This window comes from Aulonocara sp. 'chitande type north' Nkhata Bay, linkage group LG7 (genome assembly GCF_057382095.1).
Source record: "Aulonocara sp. 'chitande type north' Nkhata Bay isolate Kocher_YH1m ecotype deep benthic linkage group LG7, A_spYH_male_GT1.1, whole genome shotgun sequence".
NCBI lineage: Eukaryota > Metazoa > Chordata > Actinopteri > Cichliformes > Cichlidae > Aulonocara > Aulonocara sp. 'chitande type north' Nkhata Bay.
In genome coordinates, this window is record NC_141350.1 from 16,878,827 (window position 1) to 16,899,195 (window position 20,369).

The 20,369-nt window shown below is 39.0% G+C and overlaps 1 protein-coding gene across 2 annotated transcripts; it reads right to left on the reverse strand.

The window, feature by feature from the left end:
- Window positions 1-12,308: 12,308 nt before the first annotated feature.
- On the reverse strand, window positions 12,309-20,345 carry hbp1 (HMG-box transcription factor 1). 2 transcript variants are annotated; one of them, XM_086299077.1, is made up of 11 exons: window positions 20,233-20,345; window positions 18,690-18,853; window positions 18,421-18,598; window positions 17,967-18,087; window positions 17,721-17,835; window positions 17,173-17,291; window positions 16,159-16,315; window positions 15,868-16,012; window positions 15,388-15,675; window positions 13,350-13,491; window positions 12,309-13,210 (listed from the first exon to the last, which is right to left on the reverse strand). In XM_086299077.1, the coding sequence occupies exons 2-11, from the start codon at window positions 18,826-18,828 to the stop codon at window positions 13,193-13,195; spliced, it is 1,422 nt and encodes a 473-aa protein (XP_086155203.1). In that variant the 5' UTR covers window positions 18,829-18,853; window positions 20,233-20,345; the 3' UTR covers window positions 12,309-13,192. The 2 variants fall into 2 exon arrangements, with proteins under 2 accessions (XP_086155203.1, XP_086155204.1); XM_086299078.1 differs by lacking the exon at window positions 20,233-20,345 and adding an exon at window positions 19,720-19,990.
- Window positions 20,346-20,369: the final 24 nt, after the last annotated feature.

Below are 20,369 nucleotides of genomic sequence, written 5' to 3' on the forward strand. Positions count from 1 at the left end.
TTCAGTCCATCCACAGTCCAAAACAAGTCGTTTTAGCTCCATTCTCTTGAAGCCAATTTTCTCCTGACTGGCTGCACCTTGCAGGCAGTAGATTTGAAGAGCATAAGGGAGGGCTTGCTGTGTTGACAGCTAGAGCTGTGTGCCTGACATGACTATATGAAGTATATCTGCTCTCACTGACATGATTCAGAGCCAAGAAGAAAAAAAAATGGAGAGGTCTGACTCCCGATCTTTTCCTCACTGGGATTACTTGCACATATGCTGCCCACAGGATTTGAAACTTTTACCATGTTTAACATGACCATCCTCCATTGTTACAGTGCAAAGATGACAGAAAATACTGAAAAGCATATCAGATCTCTTCGAATTCTCAGAGTTTCTGCAGAAATCCTCGTAATTTTTACGGTCCACAAAGCTATTCTTGCGACCTTTTTCTTTTTAGCTCTTCCTCTTGTCTCATTCAAATGCACTTACTGCAAGTTGCTTTGGGCAAACGTAATTGTCCCGGGAATGTAATGTTAAGGTTCAGCCATGTATTGTGCTCAGAGGGAAATGGAACACTTAGAAATGATTCTCAAATAATCTGTAATCTACTGTACCCGTGGATTTGTTTTTTCTGTGGAAAGATGATTCGGTGTTGCTGCTGTTGGCTTCGAGGTTTCCTGCTCTGTGTGGATTTAGTCATATGCATCTTACAGCGAATAAGCATGTGGTACTACCTCTGCTTGTGCTTGTCTCCCTTCTGTAGCACTATAGCTAGATGCTGAAATTCCACTGTCTTAATGCGGGGATGAGGATGAAAAACGGGTGTATAGAGAGTGCAGGTGGGATGATGGGGTGACATTACTCTGTAATTTAGTGAGTGAGTAGCCCCGTGAACACCAGGCTGCGGCACACAAAAATGAACTCACTTCATATCGTTATGTATTAAACTCCTATTAGGTCAGTCCCAAATCATTCCGGCCCACTTCAACCCCTGACTGTGCTACCTCCCTTACTACAGATGAGTTTTTTTGTGATGACAGTTTGCCATTCAGAGTCAGTCACTGGTGAGTGAGCACCATCATAGCCATGATGGACAGGTCCCTTCGAGGGGACCCTTTCCCCCAAAGGAGCAGAAGCTCAGACTTGTCCAGGTCGAGTTTTCAGGCAGTCCATCTCAATCTGCTCTCAGATGTCAGCCAGGCAGTAGATGTCAGACAGGAGTAGAAAAACCAGACAGGTTTTGATAGGGTTGGTCCAAAAGGAGAGAAGGTTGGAGGTGACAGACTAGTGGAGGATAGATAAATGGTAGCAGGTGGGAGCAACTGGAAGTCTAAATAGGAGGCGGGGTATAAGATTGGATTATTTTAAATGGAATTAGATTGTCCAGGTGTTACTGAATGAGCAGTTGTTACCAGTACAAATTGTCACATTAAAAATTATGTCTAACCTCTCTAGTTCAGTGACAAATGAAGTAATAACATGAAAATAGTGTCACGGCGAAATATTTGTTATTTAAAAACCAGGATAACAGATATTAATATTGTGACTGAAAATACTAGTGCAGCATCATCAAAAGGTGAGTATTAGTTGAAGAAGGAGACGATGCTTGAGTAATGATATCAGGTCTGCGAAAGCTCTCCTGTGCATCTGCTTGAACACTGGTGATGGAGAACAAAGGCGATAAAGAGCAGACATGCCAGCATTAACATGCTACTGTAAATCACTCAGGCTTTGGGGGCCTATTTTGTAGATTGCTTGCAAGGCTCAAGCGCTTGTTATCTGTACATGTTTTCACCATCAGAGAGTAAAAGGTTATATCTTCTGTATTTCATCTTCAGCTGGTTGATTGAACTTGATTTGATCCTGTATTCTTCTGTGCTGAAATTGATCTACCACAATGATGTCTAAAGTGTACTGTGTTAAATCTAGCAGACCATAACTCAGACAGCACTGTAGCACATTTTAATGGTTTTACTGCTGGGAGTGTGCGAATGAGGATGATCTGTTTGGTTGTTAAGGATGTTTTACTGAATTAGACACACAGCCCCTGTGGAAATGCAAAATAGCTGTTTTCAAATCATGCAGACTCTTAATTCTAAATCTCTAAAGCAGGGGAGTCAAAAAAGTCAGTCAAAATTGGCCTGTAAAGACTCCAATCCAGCTAACTGAATGGCTTTAGAAAATGTGAAGGGGCGCATACATTTTGGACTTTCAGCTTTTGCTCCTCTATCATGGTCATTCAAAGAATCCTTTCTTTTATTTACCACAGCAGCATGTCTCTATCATGTAGAAAAACTGAGACGTACTGTTGATTTTGCATTTCTTATCTTAAGATATCTCTGGGATAAGATGTGTAGTTAAACTCTTTTACACTGACAGGAGGGAACGTTTGACTGCTCCAGCCCTCTTAAGATCAAAGTGGGCTGCATGTGGCTCATGATGTAAAATGAGTTTGACATCCTGCTCTAAAGAGACACGTATGTTTGCAGGAGCGCTACTAAAACTGACAGTAAATTTCATTCTCGTGATTCCCGCCAGACATCCGCGAGAAGCCGATATTCTGCAACAGCATTGATTTTTTTTTCTTTCTTTTTTTTTTTTGTACGGTCTCAAATTACAAACTTCAGCTGGTGTTTTTGGAAATCTTTGTTGAATGTACTATATACACTTGATGGACAGACCCGATATCAAGGATTTAGCCATACCAGCGGGCTTAGAGCAGCAGCTTATTAGGTTTTCATTAATGTCTCCAAAGATTCAATAAAAGATAAAGCATCCAGATCTGAAGCAGTGCTTGCCCCTCTTCTTCTGTGTCCTTGGCACAGACTAATTCTCACTCATGCTGGCATATTTATGGTGTGAAGCACAGGTTGACTGCCAGGTTAAAAGATTTACTTTTGAATTTAAGAGGATGTTTGGAGTGAGGGGGGCTTGAAAGAAAGTTCATATTATGTGGTTGGGAAATAGGCCTGTATATATTGTGAGGCTATAAATTTACCAGTCTTCAGATATTTTTACTACACTGTTTACACCGTGACAGCTGTCACTTTTATAAAGGTAGCTTCGGATGCAGAAGGTCTTTGTGCACTATGTTCTAAAGTACTGAGGGCAGCAGCTTTATGGCAGTATTCGATTTTTCAGCCATTCTATGAACTCAAGGAATGTCACAATTGATCTGCCTGCCAGCCTGTCCAGAATAAAATCTCTATTTATTGGACGTACTGCTGAAATTTGTCATTTCTACAATATAAATCTGGATGTTTTTTGACAATGCCTCGATTTTTCAACCAAAGCTTTCAAGTACAGTTAATCTTTGCATATTTTATGGGTTTGTTGGATTGCCAAAAGTTATTTATTTTACTTATGCACAGTTTTCAGGTCAGAATTGATCTAACATCTATCTTAGGTCCATTGATGAAATTCCCTTTTGCTGTAACTGGTGTTAAGTAAGTAAGTAAGTAAGTAAAGTTTATTTATATAGCACCTTTCACAGACATGTGTCACAAAGTGCTTTACAAGAAAGGTAGGAAAACACAATACCGTCATAAAAACATCATAAAAACCCCGGTCTAATTAAAAGCTTTTTGACATAAAAATGTCTTTAGCTGCGTTTTGAAGGCAGAAATAGAGGAAGTGCATTCCAAACAGCTTGGAAAGATCGGTCCCCTCGAGTTCTGAAAAGAGTGTGGGGGACCACTAAAAGGTTTGGATTCGCTGACCTCAGGTTACGAGAAGAGGTACGTGTACAAATCAAATCAGCAATATAGGGAGGGGCCTGTCCCCGTAATGCTCTAAAGGTTAAAACTAAAATTTTAAAATGGAACCTAAATCTGATTGGTAGCCAGTGTAGCGACATTAAAACAGGGGTCATATGAGCTCCCTTGTTCGAGCGGGTCAGTAGCTTCGCTGCAGAGTTTTGAACAACCTGTAGACGAGCTAGCCCTTTCTTGTTTAGACAAGTAAACAGACTGTTACGGTAGTCGAGTGTTGTAGAGACAAAAGCATGGATTATCATCTCAAGTTCACTTGTTGACATGATAGATCTAAGTTTTGAAAAGTTCCTCAAGTGAAAAAAGCAGATTCTTACTATCTGATTTAAATTTCCCTCCAAAGAAAAAGCTTAATCAAAAATAGCATTTAGATTTCTAAGGTTATGCTTCTGTGAGGAACCTAAATCACCCAGTCGCTGTTTAATATCAGACATTGCACTGTCTGGTGCAATAATCAAAGTTTCTGAACTTTGATCTTATGAACTTCAGAAGGCTTAAATGAGTAGTATAGCTGAATATCGTCAGCAAAAAGATGATAAGATACATCAGGAAACTACAGTATTATCTAGCCTAAAGGAAGGATGTATATTGAAAACAGAATAGGTCCCAGCACGGAGCCCTGAGGAGCTCCCCACAGCAGCTATGTAGATTTTGACATAATCTGGTTTGCAGATACACTAAAACTCCTTTCAGATATGTAGGATGAAAACCAGTGTAGAACAGAGCCAGACATCCGAAACAGGTCTCTCAGTCTGTTTATCAGGATGGTATGATTAACTGTGTCAAAGAAAGAGGTAAGGTCTAACAAGACTAGGACTGTGATGATAAGCTGGTGTTAGTAGGCCAAAGGGCTAAGCACACAAGATGAACAGTTGTTTCCATCATTCTTTGTCATTATACGCATGATCTGCTGCCTCACAGACCTGCTACCGCTGCTGAAGACTTACAATATGCTGACAGGCTGCAGGGTCCTGTGTTCGAGTCTTGCTTCCTGTTCACCCTCTATTCTCCAATCAAAAAAAGGTTGATATATTCCTTTAAATACTGTATAGGAATACTTAAAATGACATGTACTTTAACAGAGGCTTTGGTCTACAATGAACCCCCCTGCTTTGTGCAAAGGCATTGTCATTGCCTGTCTATGGAAGCATACAAACACCACTACACACAGTCATTAGCGCTGAAATTCTCCTTTTAATTCATATGTAAATTGCTGGAGCCTGATTAAGTCAGGATTAAGATAATGAAATTAAACAGCAAAGGTTCAGAGATGGTAAAAAGGTTTTGAGAAGAGTGTGTAAGGCACCTGTGGGAGTTTAGTAACAACAATGTCTGGATGTCTCAGAGCAGCAGTGTTGTTAACCTGTATTGTTACCCTTCTCTGCGGCTTCCTGGGCTTTTGTTTGGGATATTTAGTATCGTTATGTAGTGTAACACAATAAAGGACCCACGCGCACAGGGTTGTAGGTTGAGTTATTTTCAGAGTGTCTTTGCGGCAGCTTTCAGCTCACCTCCCCTTCTGTTTCACGGTGCACACAGTTTTGTCTTCTTATTCCAGCGACATATTCAAATGGAGAGACATGATCAAATGATGGAGGTCAGATGTGTGAGTCAGCCTCCCCTGACACCACACCCTGAACTCACTGCTCCACCCCTCCAGCTGAGCCACAAACCACACCCCACAACATGCTGATTAAAATGATTTCCTTCACAGATTCATAGTCAAATTAATCTCTCTCTTACTCTCACTTATTAGCAGTGCATCAGATGGTAGCTTATGTATTAGTTAATGAGTCACTCACACTTGAATTTATTTAAATTATTGCTAACATATGTCGAAATACAATATATAAGTCAATTACTGAGCTTCAAAGTCAATACTTGGTATGAACACAGCCTGAACTCTCTTACGTTTCTTTAAGTAGTCTTCTTGAAGGACATCCAAAGCTCCACTTTGCCTTTTTTTTTCTGTTCTCTGTCAAGATGATCCCACACTGCTTCAATAATATTAAGGTCCAGGCTCTGGGCTCTGGGGAGGCCAGTCCATGCCTAATAGTACCAGTATTCAGTTGTGCGTTTGGGTTCATTGTCATGCTGGAAAATTAAGCTATTGCCAGTGTGGCGTGATCCACATGGTATTGCATAACAGATGAAAATCTGACAGCATTTTTTTCCACTCATACTTCTATCAGTTTTAACAAATCTGCTTCTCACAAAGGCTCCTGAGCAAATAAGAGGGCAATAACATTATGTTGAGGTAGTAGTGATTTAATTTAATAAAAGCATTTTTTTAATCCACCTAAACATATGAGAACAATCAATGAATTATATTTCCCAGTGAGACCACATTCTACCAGTATTTTATGGCACCTTATAGAAAAACTATTTATTAAGCATCCATTCACTCTCAGTGAACCCACTGGAACATAATGTGAGCAGAGTCTGATGCCTGACTCCATACGTCTCTCTTTCATGTCTTGAAGTCTCATTAGCTGCGTGCTCTAGGGCTATTGATCTCGAACAGACGTTAATTACATTATCAAAGCTCGAGTTCTATCCTTCGTTATAGTAAACACAGGAAATGAGCATATGAGGCTGGTTTTAGTCATGTACTGACTCGGGCCTCTAAGTGAACCTCCAGTTTCACTGCTTGAATAATATTAATCAATTAATATACGAGCAGCAATAAAAGCTCCTTGTATCTTGTTTAATATTTTCCTGTGAGAGATGCCTTTTGCTTTCTAGCTTCCTCTCTCTTACTTCCTTTACATTTGCAGTGAACTAACAGTATTTTTTCTTGATTGTTAGTTTTTGAGAATGAATCACTGCACCACTTCCTGTCCCAGTCCCAAGATCCACGCTCATTCTGTGGGTTATTATTATATGTTGAATACAACACATAACAGGCAGTAAGCTGATTGGTATCACTTCTAAATACATTACCACTGAGTAGACTGATCATAAATGTCATCTGTGACAATTAAAGATTAATGGATTCAACAATCATACATCGTTAATGATACTTTAAATAGAATATCTACATTGTGTTACTGTGTTCCAGCAGCGTATTGGACCTAATGCAAGTTTTTCTTAGTTAAAGGCTAATTCATCAGTACAAAAGCTCTTTTCCCGTCCTGTTAGCACAGCTGATAAAAGGAGTAATAAATCTGGCTAGCTGGATGCCCGGAAGCATTACCCTGGTACAAATGTCTCAAAGTGGGGGAAAAAAGGCTTGTTTTAAAACTGTCAGAACACTCTCGGGGTTAAGAAATGCAGGCTACTTTATCAAGGACATTTCCAAATTTCGTACAAACATTATATACTACTCTATTCACAGAACACCACAAAATGGGAAAATGGGTCTAACCTTAATGGAAGAAATGATGTCTTCTCTGGTTGAGAAGCAGTTGCCTCACATGACTTCAGCTGGCAGCTTTGTTAAACGGTACCTGCAAACCATCAGGATGTAGGCCTTCTCGCTGTAGTAGGACATAAAAAGAGTTGGAGTGACCCATGAAGCGAGGGATTAAGATAAACACAAGAAGACAAAGATAAAGAAGAAAAAGATATTAACAGCAGACAAATTAGATTCTAGATGCTTGGATCAAAATTAAGGACATCTGTGAACAGACAAAGACATGCTAGAGGAGTGCTTGAAGTCTTTTTGTTGGGAAGTCTAGATATTTACTGAATTATCCTGATATTTTGACCTGTACTGTAGTGGATCACAGTTGTTTTGGTGATTCTTTGAGTTTTTATGTCTCCTGATAGATTTTAACAACACTCACTAGATGAAGTGACGCAAAAATGACACATTCTAACAACTGTCCTCAGGTTTTCATGATGTTGACATTTTACTTTGTACCATAAGCAGCTTAAATTATATATTAATTAACAAAATTAATGTTTTAATTTTTCATTGCCCTTCTCATTCTCTGATCATTTCAGCCCCAGTTTACTTGGTTTTTAAAAGGTTCTGTAACCCAATTGTGACACAACTTTTTTTTCATACTCCAAACTCAGTCACGCAGAAAGTGTGCGTTGTTAACATTAACAGCTATCGCACATAATCCAGGGCAGCAGCTACTCTTTGAGCATTAGTGTAGATTAGTCTGAAACAGCGGCTTCTCTGGAGCAATGTTCAACTCGTGTGATTTCTGTCCTTTCAGCTGTTCTGTTGTTCAGCTGTCAGAGCAAAGTGCAAATTCTATCAGCAGGAGTTTATTCAATCCAGTTTTCCCCAGCCTGAAACCTGTGGACCGAGAAAATGGAACGATTTTCCCCCCTTTCACAGTGTTCACGCACCATCCAATTAGAGCGCCGAAACACAAGGGACAGCGCAATAGGCAGGCAGAAATGTGGGCAGTGTTAAAGGACAAAAGAATGGTAGTACGGCAGGTCATAGAATATTATTAGAGAAGGAAGGACACACAAAGAGGCGCAGAAGTGGTGTCCTTGAATGCCAATTATGTGCTTGTATATGAAAATTAATTGAATACATTAACAAATGAAAGTTCACTCTGTAAGTACATGTGTTTTCTATGTGGTGCAAAAACTGAGTATTTTAGAGCTAGGACCAATATATTGCCCAAGATTTTCTTTTGGTTACTAAATCAGATATAAATGTTCAACTGCTCATTATTGCAAATATCCAATTAGCCAATCACATCTCACAACCAGCTCTAGTGTTTACAGAAAATGGTCCAAAAAAGGGAGTAAAATCTCCAGTGAAAGACAGGTCTCTGGGTGAACATGTCTGGTTGATGACCTGATAGGAAAAGACCTATAACTGAAAAAAACGATTACTCAAACTAAACTAAACAACCAAGGTATGCGGAAGAGCATCTGTGAACACACACCACGATAAACATCGAAGCAGAAGACCACACAGGTACACTGCTGTGAGCTAAGAACAGGAAACAGACTACAATTCCCATGGTTTTACTACAACTCAGCAACAGAAGAGGCCTTCCAGCTGTTCTGTTTTTCAGCTGTAATAGCTAATTCTATCAGTTCAATTCAGTTTTATTTACAGAGGCTTATATCACGGCTGTGTGTGTCGAGATGGGCCAAAATCTCTGAGGAATGTTTGAGACTTTAAATAGTAAAAACACTCAAATATCTTTTAAATCGATGTTTTCTTTCAACTGCATTAGGATTGATTTTAAAAGTCCAAGCTGTCTTATAATTTAATTATATACACTTAAATCTATAGATCAAGTTCCAAATCTCTGACATGAATAAAAATGATTAGTGTTGTTGCGATTTGGCACTACATGAATTGAATCGAACTGAGTAGTGCGCAGGATAGTGGATTTCTTGGTTTTTATACCATACGTGAATCCTAGGGTGCATGTCTTTGTGGCATGCACTTTCCCACCAGACAGATCTCCTGCTACATGCTGCCACTGCATCAAAAGGCGTCCCCTGAATCATCGTTAACCTCGGCGAGCAGAGATTTCGTGATGATAGGTGTCGGTCCTTCCCACACAGCACTGATGGAAAGGACCAACACCTTCTTCTTCCAGCGGTCAATTTTAAATCACAGGGGGTGACTGCGTTTCTGCTTGAGTAAGGCAAAAGTGGCAAGTTAACAGTCGCTATTCTTTTCTGGACTCTTTGCAGGTAGAACAAAAGCAAAGTGACAAATATCTTTTAGGGTCGGTGCTGAGCTTATCCATCACTTTGGTAGCAGAGCTGTCAAAAATCGGAGTGTTCGGCAGCCAAATTGGGATTTATGTTTTGTATTTTAGGGCAACTAAAAGAAATAAAAGTACTGACTTTTCTCTGACGCAACTAAAGTGTAGGTTTTTTTGTCTATTTCTAGTATCAGTTAAATAAAAAAGAAAAACACAGCAATGTGTTTTTCAGCAATGTGAAATTGGTAATATTAAAGTGCTTTTCAGTAGACTTAACACGGCTGAAAAAAGATGCAGGGGCATCTCACTCTTCCAAACCTTTTATTTAATATGCATCAACTCCTAATGAGAAGTTTGTGCATATTAGATAAAGATCACGAGCTCGTCTTTTTCTTAAATCCCAACCTTTAACTGTTTTTTATGTTCTCCGAGTCAGACTGTTGCGAGTGATAGCTTTGCATTTTAAAGCAGCATTTAAAATTATTCACTGTGCAAGTAAAGTTCAAGGAGAATTAAGCAACCAAGAAATTTTGTAGTAGGATGGGGGAAAAACACTCAGTGCAGCAATATATCCTATCACATTCTCTTGTGACATGTTATATACAAACTGTATGTTTTTGTAAATACATACAGACGTTCTAAAGAGAACTCTAGTCCCAATTTTAGTAATATCACCATAATGACCAACTGACTGTAAAGAAGAAACTCAAATAACAAGGGAAAACATTTCACTAAGCTAATTAAGCTGGCACATTATTGGAATTATACTTATTATTATTATTATTATTATTATTATTATTGGAATAACATTGATAATCCTTATACACACTGATGGAATGTAATGAATAAATCCACAAGTTTTGCTTTTTTTGGCCTTTGTAGTGTTGTGTTTATTTCTTGTATCTTGTGCTCCCTTAATTCAAACATCTATCAAACAGACATGATTGTGTGGACTGGTGGGGAATAAGTGGACCTAGATTGCCTAAAAAGCACCCTTTTGTAGCTCACTTAAGTGACACATACGTCTTTCCCGTCACTACTGACAACCCAGTGAGCCTGCAAACATGTTCAGCTCTCTTCAGATGCCAAGGCAAAAGTGAGCTGCTGCTGATGGCTGTAAAGACTTGCCTTTTTACAAGTCATCTCCTTTTTTTTCCCTAAATCGTCAAAGCATCTCACACTGCGACATGTGACAAATAGGCCTCTTGCATGCATTCAGCAATCTACTCACATAATATCACACAATGTTTGTCCCACAGAGCTTCTTTTTTGTGCTTTACCAGATTTTAAAATGTGTAATGCTTAGTGTGTGTTAGTGGGGGGGGGGGGGGGGGGGGAGCCATGTATCCATAAGAAAAATGTCATTAACACATTACTGCCAAACACTTTGCTCTTACAAAGACACCAAGAGTCTGCTATCTCTCAGTGAATTACTAAAGCTAATTGCCCCTAATTAGAAAGCCTTGATTAAGGTGCAGCTTTTGATTCAGGAGGAAGCCAGCAGTGATGATCCCCTGAGTTTCTCGCCATTCTAATTTTTCATTTTAGTATTCATCATTTCTTCCTGCAAAAATAAAGGGGCTTTATGCATGAAGGCAAGTCATTTGTCCATGATTGCAATTTTTCTGGATGGCTGTGTGGATTGCAACTCAGTGACCTCTCACATGAATTGTCTCTATCTTTATTCGTTTTCTAGAAAAATCATCCAAGATGGCATTTTTGTACGATTTTTTTAAGGGTTTCCATCCTTTTGTTAAACGTGAGAGCAGCAGACCTTTAAAATCCAAATGTGAGAGGACACAGCTTATGGGTTTTTACTGTTAGGTGTCAGGTTTGCTCACTGTCCACACCTTAATGTTCATAAATAAGACACCACAGCCGTTTCTGTGTTATCCTTATGGCAGTGATACATTGTTTTAATTTACAGAGCAGTGACAAGATTTGAAAAATGCTTTTAATTTTCCACCACAATTATGACATTCTTTAATTCTCCTTTCAGACGTACAGCAGCGTTCAGCCAGAAGCACGTCAGACTCAACTTTTCATTCCCCTCAAAACACCATAAAGTATTAAACATCGACTATTTTAGAGCAGTCTGCTATGGATATGCTATAATTAGATTCCTATGCTTGAAAGGCCTGCAGGGTGTTGATCATTGTTATTTTATGAGGCATGTTTTTCTCACCAGTTTTAAAATTACCATTTCGTGCTAGCAGCCAAACAGGGACCCACAAAAATTTTTATAAGCATAAAAATGCTTTTATTTGAGCACCAATCACCCGAGGACTATATTACTCTTTTATTGTTTAATTACAGTAAGGAGAAAGGAAAATCATTTTCCTTCTGTTTTTCATGCTGAAGCATCATTTTGTAAAATTCACACATGCTTTTATACATGTTCCCTTTATGATGACCTAGAAATCAGGGTATTTTTTATAAAGAGAAGATTGACATGGAAGAATCAAAAAGCAACTGTCTCTTTACAAAAACTGGGTGATTGCACCCTCTGGTGGTAACCATACATATATATATGTAACGCCTAAAATGATTGCTTAGATTAGACAGACAGACAGACAAACGGGCGCATGCCAAGGTCAGATTCCACTGAGCATAAGATTCAGCTAAAACCTTTAACGCTGCTGTCATTCAGCACAAGAATGAATTCGGCACACTTCCAACTTTGTACATGGTGGCTTTGGTGTGGTAGACAAACAAAAGATTAAACTGCATTAACCTGTGATGAAACTGTCAGTCTTTCCCAGTTGGACTTTCAGCTCAGTGAATATTAAGAGCTTTTAAAACTTGCTCATGTAGGAAACTGATAATTACTCAAAGGATTACCAGAACAAGCTATAAACACGTCAAAATATATTCACACTTAAAGCCAATCACCAAAGAAACACACAGCTGGAGAGAATTTTAAAAAATTATTTATAATATGATAAAAGGATATTTTGTGCAAGAGGTTGTTGGTGCTGTAAAACCTGTACATTATGAACAAAAGCATTTAAAACTTAAGAGAAACCTGAAAGCAGAGCATGGCTGCTGGGCCACGATTGTGTCAAATGGCTAACTGTCAAGAGACGAGCTGTATTATACAGTTTCCCCCTGTATACAATGGCTGTATAGGATTAGATTACATATTTATATAAAGTGCAGAAGAAATAAACACTTACAGTGAAAGCCTGAAGTGCTTTATGACTGAGTATAAACCCACCACCGCATGCGGAAAGCCCTGTCATCATGTGACCGGGTGGTCGGGCAAAAACGACCTAAAGACTTGCAGGGCAGTAATCACAAACTGTTCGCCATAGTTCAGCGGCAGAATATGCTGTATACTGTAATACAAAATGTTTTAATAGATTATCTATCTGTGCAATATACTGAATATTAAAAATATCACTATGAACAGGTTTGAAAAAGTTATCTGAAATTCCCCCTTTTGTCTTTTTTTTTTTTTGACTGAAGCATAGCACCACAGGCTCTCATGTTTTCCCACCACTAGATATGAAATAACCTGAAATTCATTCTTATTTCAGAGGAATAAGACCATTTTTGACATTAAAGATATAAGAAAATATATGCACTGTTAGTGACTAGATTAAATGCTTTGTATATATATCTCATAACTCTGTTTTGTCACTATAATGTTTCATGGTTATAAAAAGCAAGTGAATTCAGCATCACAGTCGAGTCTCAAGAATACAGGAGAGCAAAGAGGCATCAAGCGGTCCATCAGACTCTGTCCAGCACCTCTCCATGCCAAAACAACAGCAGCCAGGGATGTGGGTAGATTATCTAGGTCTGCTGGGAACCCTGTGCAAAGACAACAGGAGTTGTAGATACACAGCAGACTGGACCCATGTTTAAAACCATAAAAATGCAATGTCAGTGTGCAATGTGGAATCGGTTGTGAAATAGAAATCGGTGCGTGATATCTGATTTTGGTCCTTACCGAGTTGGTTCTTTTACGTTTCCAACAGTCTGGATTGAGCCTTTTCTGCTCTTCGGCCAGGGCCTTGGCCTCCATGGTGTACATCCTCCTCTCCTCGTTCTTCATCTTCTTCCACTTGTCACCCAGAATGACACTAATGGCTCTGGAGCGAAAGGTTAGAGACAAATCGAGATTCAGTTTTTCAGATTTTTGACATGCCAGAATGTGTCTTTGTTTTCCTTTTAACACCGTCCCGTTTGCTCCTTCTGTCCAGGATATAGAAAAAGCGGCCCGCATACGTTTGATTAAGAAGTGAAACTAAATGTCTTTAGAAAAAAAATGTAATTTAATTTAATCTAAACACTGTCAGCTGTCAGTGCTAAATCTGTGACAGAGTTTTAGAGTGGAACCCCAAGGTGTAGATTAGCCTCATCTACATCTAATGTTTCATGTCCACTCTAACTTTTGACCTAAGAAAATAAAAACAGCTACACTTGGTTTTACTATTGCTTTTTTAACAATTAAAGCTGGTAAGCCATCTGTGGGTGGAGAATAAAGCCTTAATTATAATGTGCTGGGAGACGTGTGTCTTCATACAGGGTTTGGGTTCCTAAATGAGAATAGAGTTTTAGTCCTTCTGGTTTTCTACGACTTGTTTACAGCTTGTCTACATATCAGAAATTCTAACCCACCACTGAATGAACAGCTTCTCTATCAGAAGCATGACCCACAGTGGCTCTGCTGTTTTGTTTTGTTTTTTTGTTTGTTTGTTTTGGGGGGAAAGTTTGGGTTTCTTGGAGTGTTATTTTATCCTTGCTGTCAGGGCTACAGTGGCCAATAAGGAATTATCTTTGTGTTCAACTACAAGGCAACCTCTAACACAAGTTGGCGTGGGAAGGGAGACACAAAGCGACCATAAAGCTGTGGGCATTTTGAATCATGTGAAACTGTTCCACATGTTCCTTCATTGACCTGGGGTCACAATAACCCATTTGGCAAACAGTTCAAAGGGATACATTTTGATCCAAGGTCACAGAAAAATTCAAACTAAAGGTCTGATAAAAATTAAATAATTAAAAACATCTAACCAAAGAACATCTAACCATGACAGGGGGTTGGTTTATCAAGTCACTTAATGCTCACCTATGACTCATTCAAGCATTTAAAAAAAAAACATTTTTTTTTTTTAAAAATCCATCTTGAGCAAATCTGAAAGTCATGTCCCTGAAAAAAGTGCATCAAAGCTCTGGCTGTTAAGTTAATCCATCTATTGCTCAATGAAACCTCATCAGAAGTTATCTCAATTGCACTCAAGAGTCCATTATTAAGGAAGGGAAACAAGGAGGAAAGGCTGAGGTATGCCAAATCAGAAGTAGAAGTAAAGTGAAAATCAGTGAGAACAGGTCTGATGGATCCAAATGTAAAAGTTCAGGTTCAAATCATCGTCAATATGCACAGAGGAGGTAAAACGTAGAGTGTCTACAGCCACCTGTAAAGTATGGTGGAGGCTCTGTCATGGTTTGGTGCTGCATTTTAGCCAGTGCTATTGGAGATCTTGTCAAAACTGATAAAATTATGAAAGGTAATGACAGATTTTGATCACAATAGAACACGAACAGTCATGGTTTGGGCTCCCCAGAGCTCTGACCTCAACATTGTTGAAGCAGTGTGTGATCATCTTGAAAGAAAACAAAACAAAAGAAAACATGCAACATCCAAAAAAAGAGCCTTGAATGTCCTTCAAGAAGCCTGGAGAACTATTCCTAAAGAAATGACCCAAAAAAAAAAAAAAAAAAAAAAAGAGTTCAGTCTGTATTGAAAAATAAAGATGTTGATACCAAATATTGGCTTTCAGCCTTGTTAGAATTGTACAGACTGAGTCTTTGCCTTACATAATCTATATATTTCCAACTATGTTTGCACGTTTCATGAAATTATTGCACTTTTTTCATATTTTCCTAGCAAAATATAGAAAAATTAGTGGTGGCACAAGACTTATGCACAGTGCTGTAACTGGGAATATCTGTAAGTATATTGTATTTCAGTGACATTTGCACACCTGTTGTCCTTTCCAGGATACATCTGTGTGTACTCCACCCTGTACTTCTTGGCAAAGAGCATGAAGGCATTCATTGGCCGCTTGCATTTCGTAGGTGTGGCACCACTGGCTATCCCTGAGTTGTGGCTCCTGTTCGATTTGCTACTGGAGGAGTGAGGGGAGCTGGAGCGCTCGAGTTTATCACAGTCTGGACTGACAGCACCCCCACTGGACAAGGAGGCCCTCCGTTGACGAGCCATGCTGCTCAGAACATACACCGCTGAGGAATCTAGTGGGGTAAAGTCATAGCTGCAGGAGACAGAAAGGAAGGATTCAATTAACCAATCAATAACCAGAACCTTCTTCTGGTGTGTGGAACAAACAGTATTTCTAAACAGCCAGGTTTCATGTGAAAATATTTACAACTACTTTGACTTATCATGTATCCAAGTGAATGTGAAACGACTGCAAAAAAATTACATGACCATCTAAAGAGCATACCTTCTGAAAGTGTCAAAGACGACTGAGTCATCACAGTTAATGGCATCTGGGTGGTTTGGCGGCAGGCACACATCACCCAGCTGCATCTCATAGCAAGGGATCCCATGGTGCACCACAGTAAGACTTGGATAAAAGGAAGACCACCCTGAAACAGGATATTATATATTAGTTTGATCCTAAAGGTGTTTACTGAAATGCAAAAACTAAATAGATTGGATTCAGCAAATTGTTTAAGTGGAAGATTCTAACAGCAAAGATCAATTTAAAAGGAAAGAACATGTGTTTTTGTACCTTTGTTTTTGACAAAAAAGGGGTGATCCAATCGGCATTCAGCTGTTAGCAGGCCTTCATCTTGTGAGCCCGGGTCAAAGGTCAGTTTCAGAACTGCCTGCCCAAAGGATAATGTCTCCTCGTGGTTCACCAGTTTAAGCCCATCAGAGCCATATCTCTGTAAAGGAAACATAAATGCAGATAAGAAATGTTTCTATTAACTGGAAAAACGTGCATGACAAATTCACTACCAGAGAAGAATTAGTGTAGATACAAATCAGTGTCCAACTGCTTAAAGACTCAGTACGCGAGACACCCACAGTGCTTAATGTAATAGACCACCTGTGATTAAATTTTTTTTTTTTAATTAAAAAAAAATTTAAAAACCAAATATTTTTAGAAATCTGTCAAAAACTAAAAATAACTGAATTCATGTTTTTATACCCAAACTTCAGCCACCACTGGAGAATTTAGAAATTACTCAAGCGTAATATTTGACCACTAAAGCTCATTTTTCTGTTCGGGAATGCAGTTAAATTTATTTTAATTAACAAATAATAATTTGCTTTAATATTATTAATATTTATTTATTATTTATTTATTTTGCAAAACCGGAAATTTGAAAATTTGTGGAGTAAAGACACTAAATTGATTAAACAGTTTGTACACACTGGTGGATCGACCATTACAGAAACATAAAAGATCATTTTAGTTATTACCAATACTGTTAATTTAGGACAGCTGTGGCATAAACCTTACTTGGGTGATAGTCTAATAAATTAGTTAATTACTTTACACCAACACACACATATATATATATATATATATATATATATAAAAACGACCATTGCTGCAAATCATTTGAGACTCATTTGTGCACACAGTTACTCAAATTTACTGTCAGTCACTTTCTATAAAGTACAAAGTAAACTACATATTATAAAGCACCTTATACAAGTGTCCACAATGATTTACTCGTCTAGTCAGACTATCAGAATTTTTAAGACATACTAAAGGCACCATACGTTGCCATACCTTGAAAGAGGATGAGGATGGAGGCATGCTTTCATCATCTGAGTCATCATCCGAATCCCCGAGTTCATCAGCTTCCTGCCACTCCACATTTGGACCTCGATGGAAGCGCAGACGAGTCCCTGAATAGCAACAGAACAATGAAGCATGACAAATTAGCATAAGTGTGCTGATGTTGCAGAGAGGATGCTAGAAACTGGATGCAATGCTGCTGTTTGGACACCAGAGGTAAGAACTGGTCTTCTTTGCAATTTGTGCTAATCCTAGTGGAAGAAAATGTTAACAAAATCATCCTGAATGAATCTCTAGTTGTCCTCAGCACATTTTGAAGGATTTTCCTGCCTTCATCAAGTGATGACATTTGAAAAAAAAAGTGAATTTTGCATTCATGTTTAAATATCAAGCAAACACTATGAGGAATTTTCAAGACAATTGTTTCAAGTACTTCAAACGTTCACCATTAACTCCAACATGTGTGACTGAATTGACTTCTAGGTGTGTGTGTGTATGCACTGACGGATGCATATGGTCATGTATTCTTATTTATGCACCTTTTAGGAAACAATGCCAGGCTGTGGAGGGCCAAGAGTGAGACCATGCCATGTCTTCATCATCAGAAAACGATGATGACATTGAGAAAACCCCAGACTCTGATTCACTGCTGGCCTGTTTTTGATAATTAAGAAAGACAAATTACAATCATATCAGCATTGAGACAGGTTGAAAATCCATGCTGAGTCTGTCAGAATGAATGATTATCAGGTTTTTGAGTGAGAATGTTAGAAATGAAAGGTTACCCTGACACGCCTGCGCTCCCTGAGGTGGCCTCTGGACGGGTTGGGTGCACTACTGGCTAACGGGGGCCGGGCATAGGAATGTAAACTATTGCTGTTGCCAAAGATGTGAACTGGAGATGATCTGAAAAACAGTGACAATGTCACAAACATCAGTAGTTAGTTTGTTACGCAAGTAGATATATTTGTCACACACTCAAATGCACTTATATGCAGCTTTATGTGATTCTTTTGTAATTAAAACAGATTTTGCTCAGTCTTGGTCATGTTGCATGTCCCAACTGCAGTTAAAAATCTGCACAATTTTAGGGGCTATTTTTGCTGTTGTTCTGCTAAACTGCTACTCTTAATCTTGTGAAATTACCCCCAGGTGTACTGGGGTGTACTGTTACTACATGTGTAAAGGCGTCTCTGTGTTTACATCACACATGCAGGCATTCCTTAAACATCTACAAACCTTTTGTGTGGGGCGTCCTTCAGTAGAGGGCTCTGAGGACTGGTGGCTATGTTGGCCAACTCGGCAAGCCAGTTGGTGCTAGGAGAGCAGCTGAGCTCCTGGTGAGACACTGCTCCAACTTGAAATAACCTCGGAGACCTCTGGTCCTCCTCCACCTCCTGCAGCTCTGGCATGTCGTCTAAGGAGATAATTCAGTACTTTTCATACGCATATCTGAAGGGTTCGGTTTGCTTAACTGCAGACTGCACATTCTTTTTGGCTAGTTTTACCATACTCCATGTGGCACCCAGGAGGGGAAGGCAGGTCCTCATTACACTTGAGCGGATCGAACGACTCGTCCATTTTCAAGATGTTCGGTTTCCTCTCTTTCAAAATAAAAAACGGGCTACTGTCCAGCTTACTCAGCATCCATCGTCATACTCTGACACATCATCTGGTTTTGGGCAAAACCAAAAGACAAAGTTAGAGCTAAAATGGAGCTACTGCTGTCATCTGAATCAGGGCTGTGCAATAACCAGTTGCACTTGAAGCCCTTGAGGCAACTGTTGTTGTAATTTTGCACTATATATAAATATATAAATAAAAATTTAGCTCCGTTGAATTGAAATATGAACTAAATCAAAATAAAGTCTTTGCAGTTATAAAGTTGTATGTATGTCTGCGTTTGTTTGTTTTTTTATGGTAATATGGTTTGAAAGAATAATCAACTGAAAGAAAAACACGACTATAACACCCATGAGCTATCAAAGATCATCACCACAGCAAAACAAAAACACCACAGTTAGTACTGAATCATTGCATATCACGTATGACATCAATATTACGGAAAAGGCACAAAGCCTTTAGGAACTCCTTTGTCTCTGAATCGACACAGCAAACCTCTGTGAATAGTCATGTGACTCCCTGCGTGGAGGCCTTGTTTATAAACTTAAAAGGGTTTGACGCATGCGTACCAGAGCTCATTCATTCATAACTGCGCAGCGAAAGCGAAAAATACCAGAAATTCGTCTTAAAAAGTGTCTTACCGACGGTGGAAAACATCGATTTTGAAAACAAAAGTATGTGAGTGTCAATGACAAAGTAAAATATATCATTCTTATTGGGAATTTATATTGTGTTAATCGACAAACAATGTATGGAAAATCGTTAAAATATAAAGGTGACCGTGACTTCCTGAATTTAACACATTTAAATGAAAAACTGACGAACACTAACGGTCTGCCAACCGATCAAAGGCCGCAGGTTCGGAGACACCGTTGTTTCGACTTCGTAAGCAAGGATACACGAACAACATAATACCGTTCAGAAAACGCTTCAACAGTCTTATATTGTCGAAAAAGACGGTTGGGGACTCGGCCTGCTCTTTCTCCAACATTTAAATGCAGCAGTACTTTCCTTCGCTCAAACCTCGAAGCTCTGGGGTCTAACACTGTAAACAAAAGAATGTCAACAAGTTGAGGCATGACGCAACATCTTTGCCCCGTTCAAAATGAATGACACGAAAACCTATAGAAGCATTTTGACGGCATTTTCACACTATTCAAAGCATATTCTACTAATTTGAAGACTTGTTTTAATACAAACAACTGCTGTCGGATGGGTTTCTTGCAACAAAAACAACGAGCGTCACAACGGAGAAAAAAAAAAGCCCCACTGTCGATCTCAATCTTTTAGTCGACGTCAAATTAACGCGTGACAACCTCGCTTAAACATTATACAATAATTGCAAAGACACGAGTCTCACGTGGACCGAGTTAAAAATTACTTTCAACCGTTTATTTCTTCGAAAAAACTCACCAACTTCCCACTTACCAGAGCTGTCGACATCAAGTAACTCTGTGGCATTCACTCGAGGGGAGGGATTGAATGGCTCCAGAGGAAGCTCCCCATTGGTGCGTAACAACGTCAACAAGACGAATTCGGATATTCTATTGGTTGATATGTTTGAG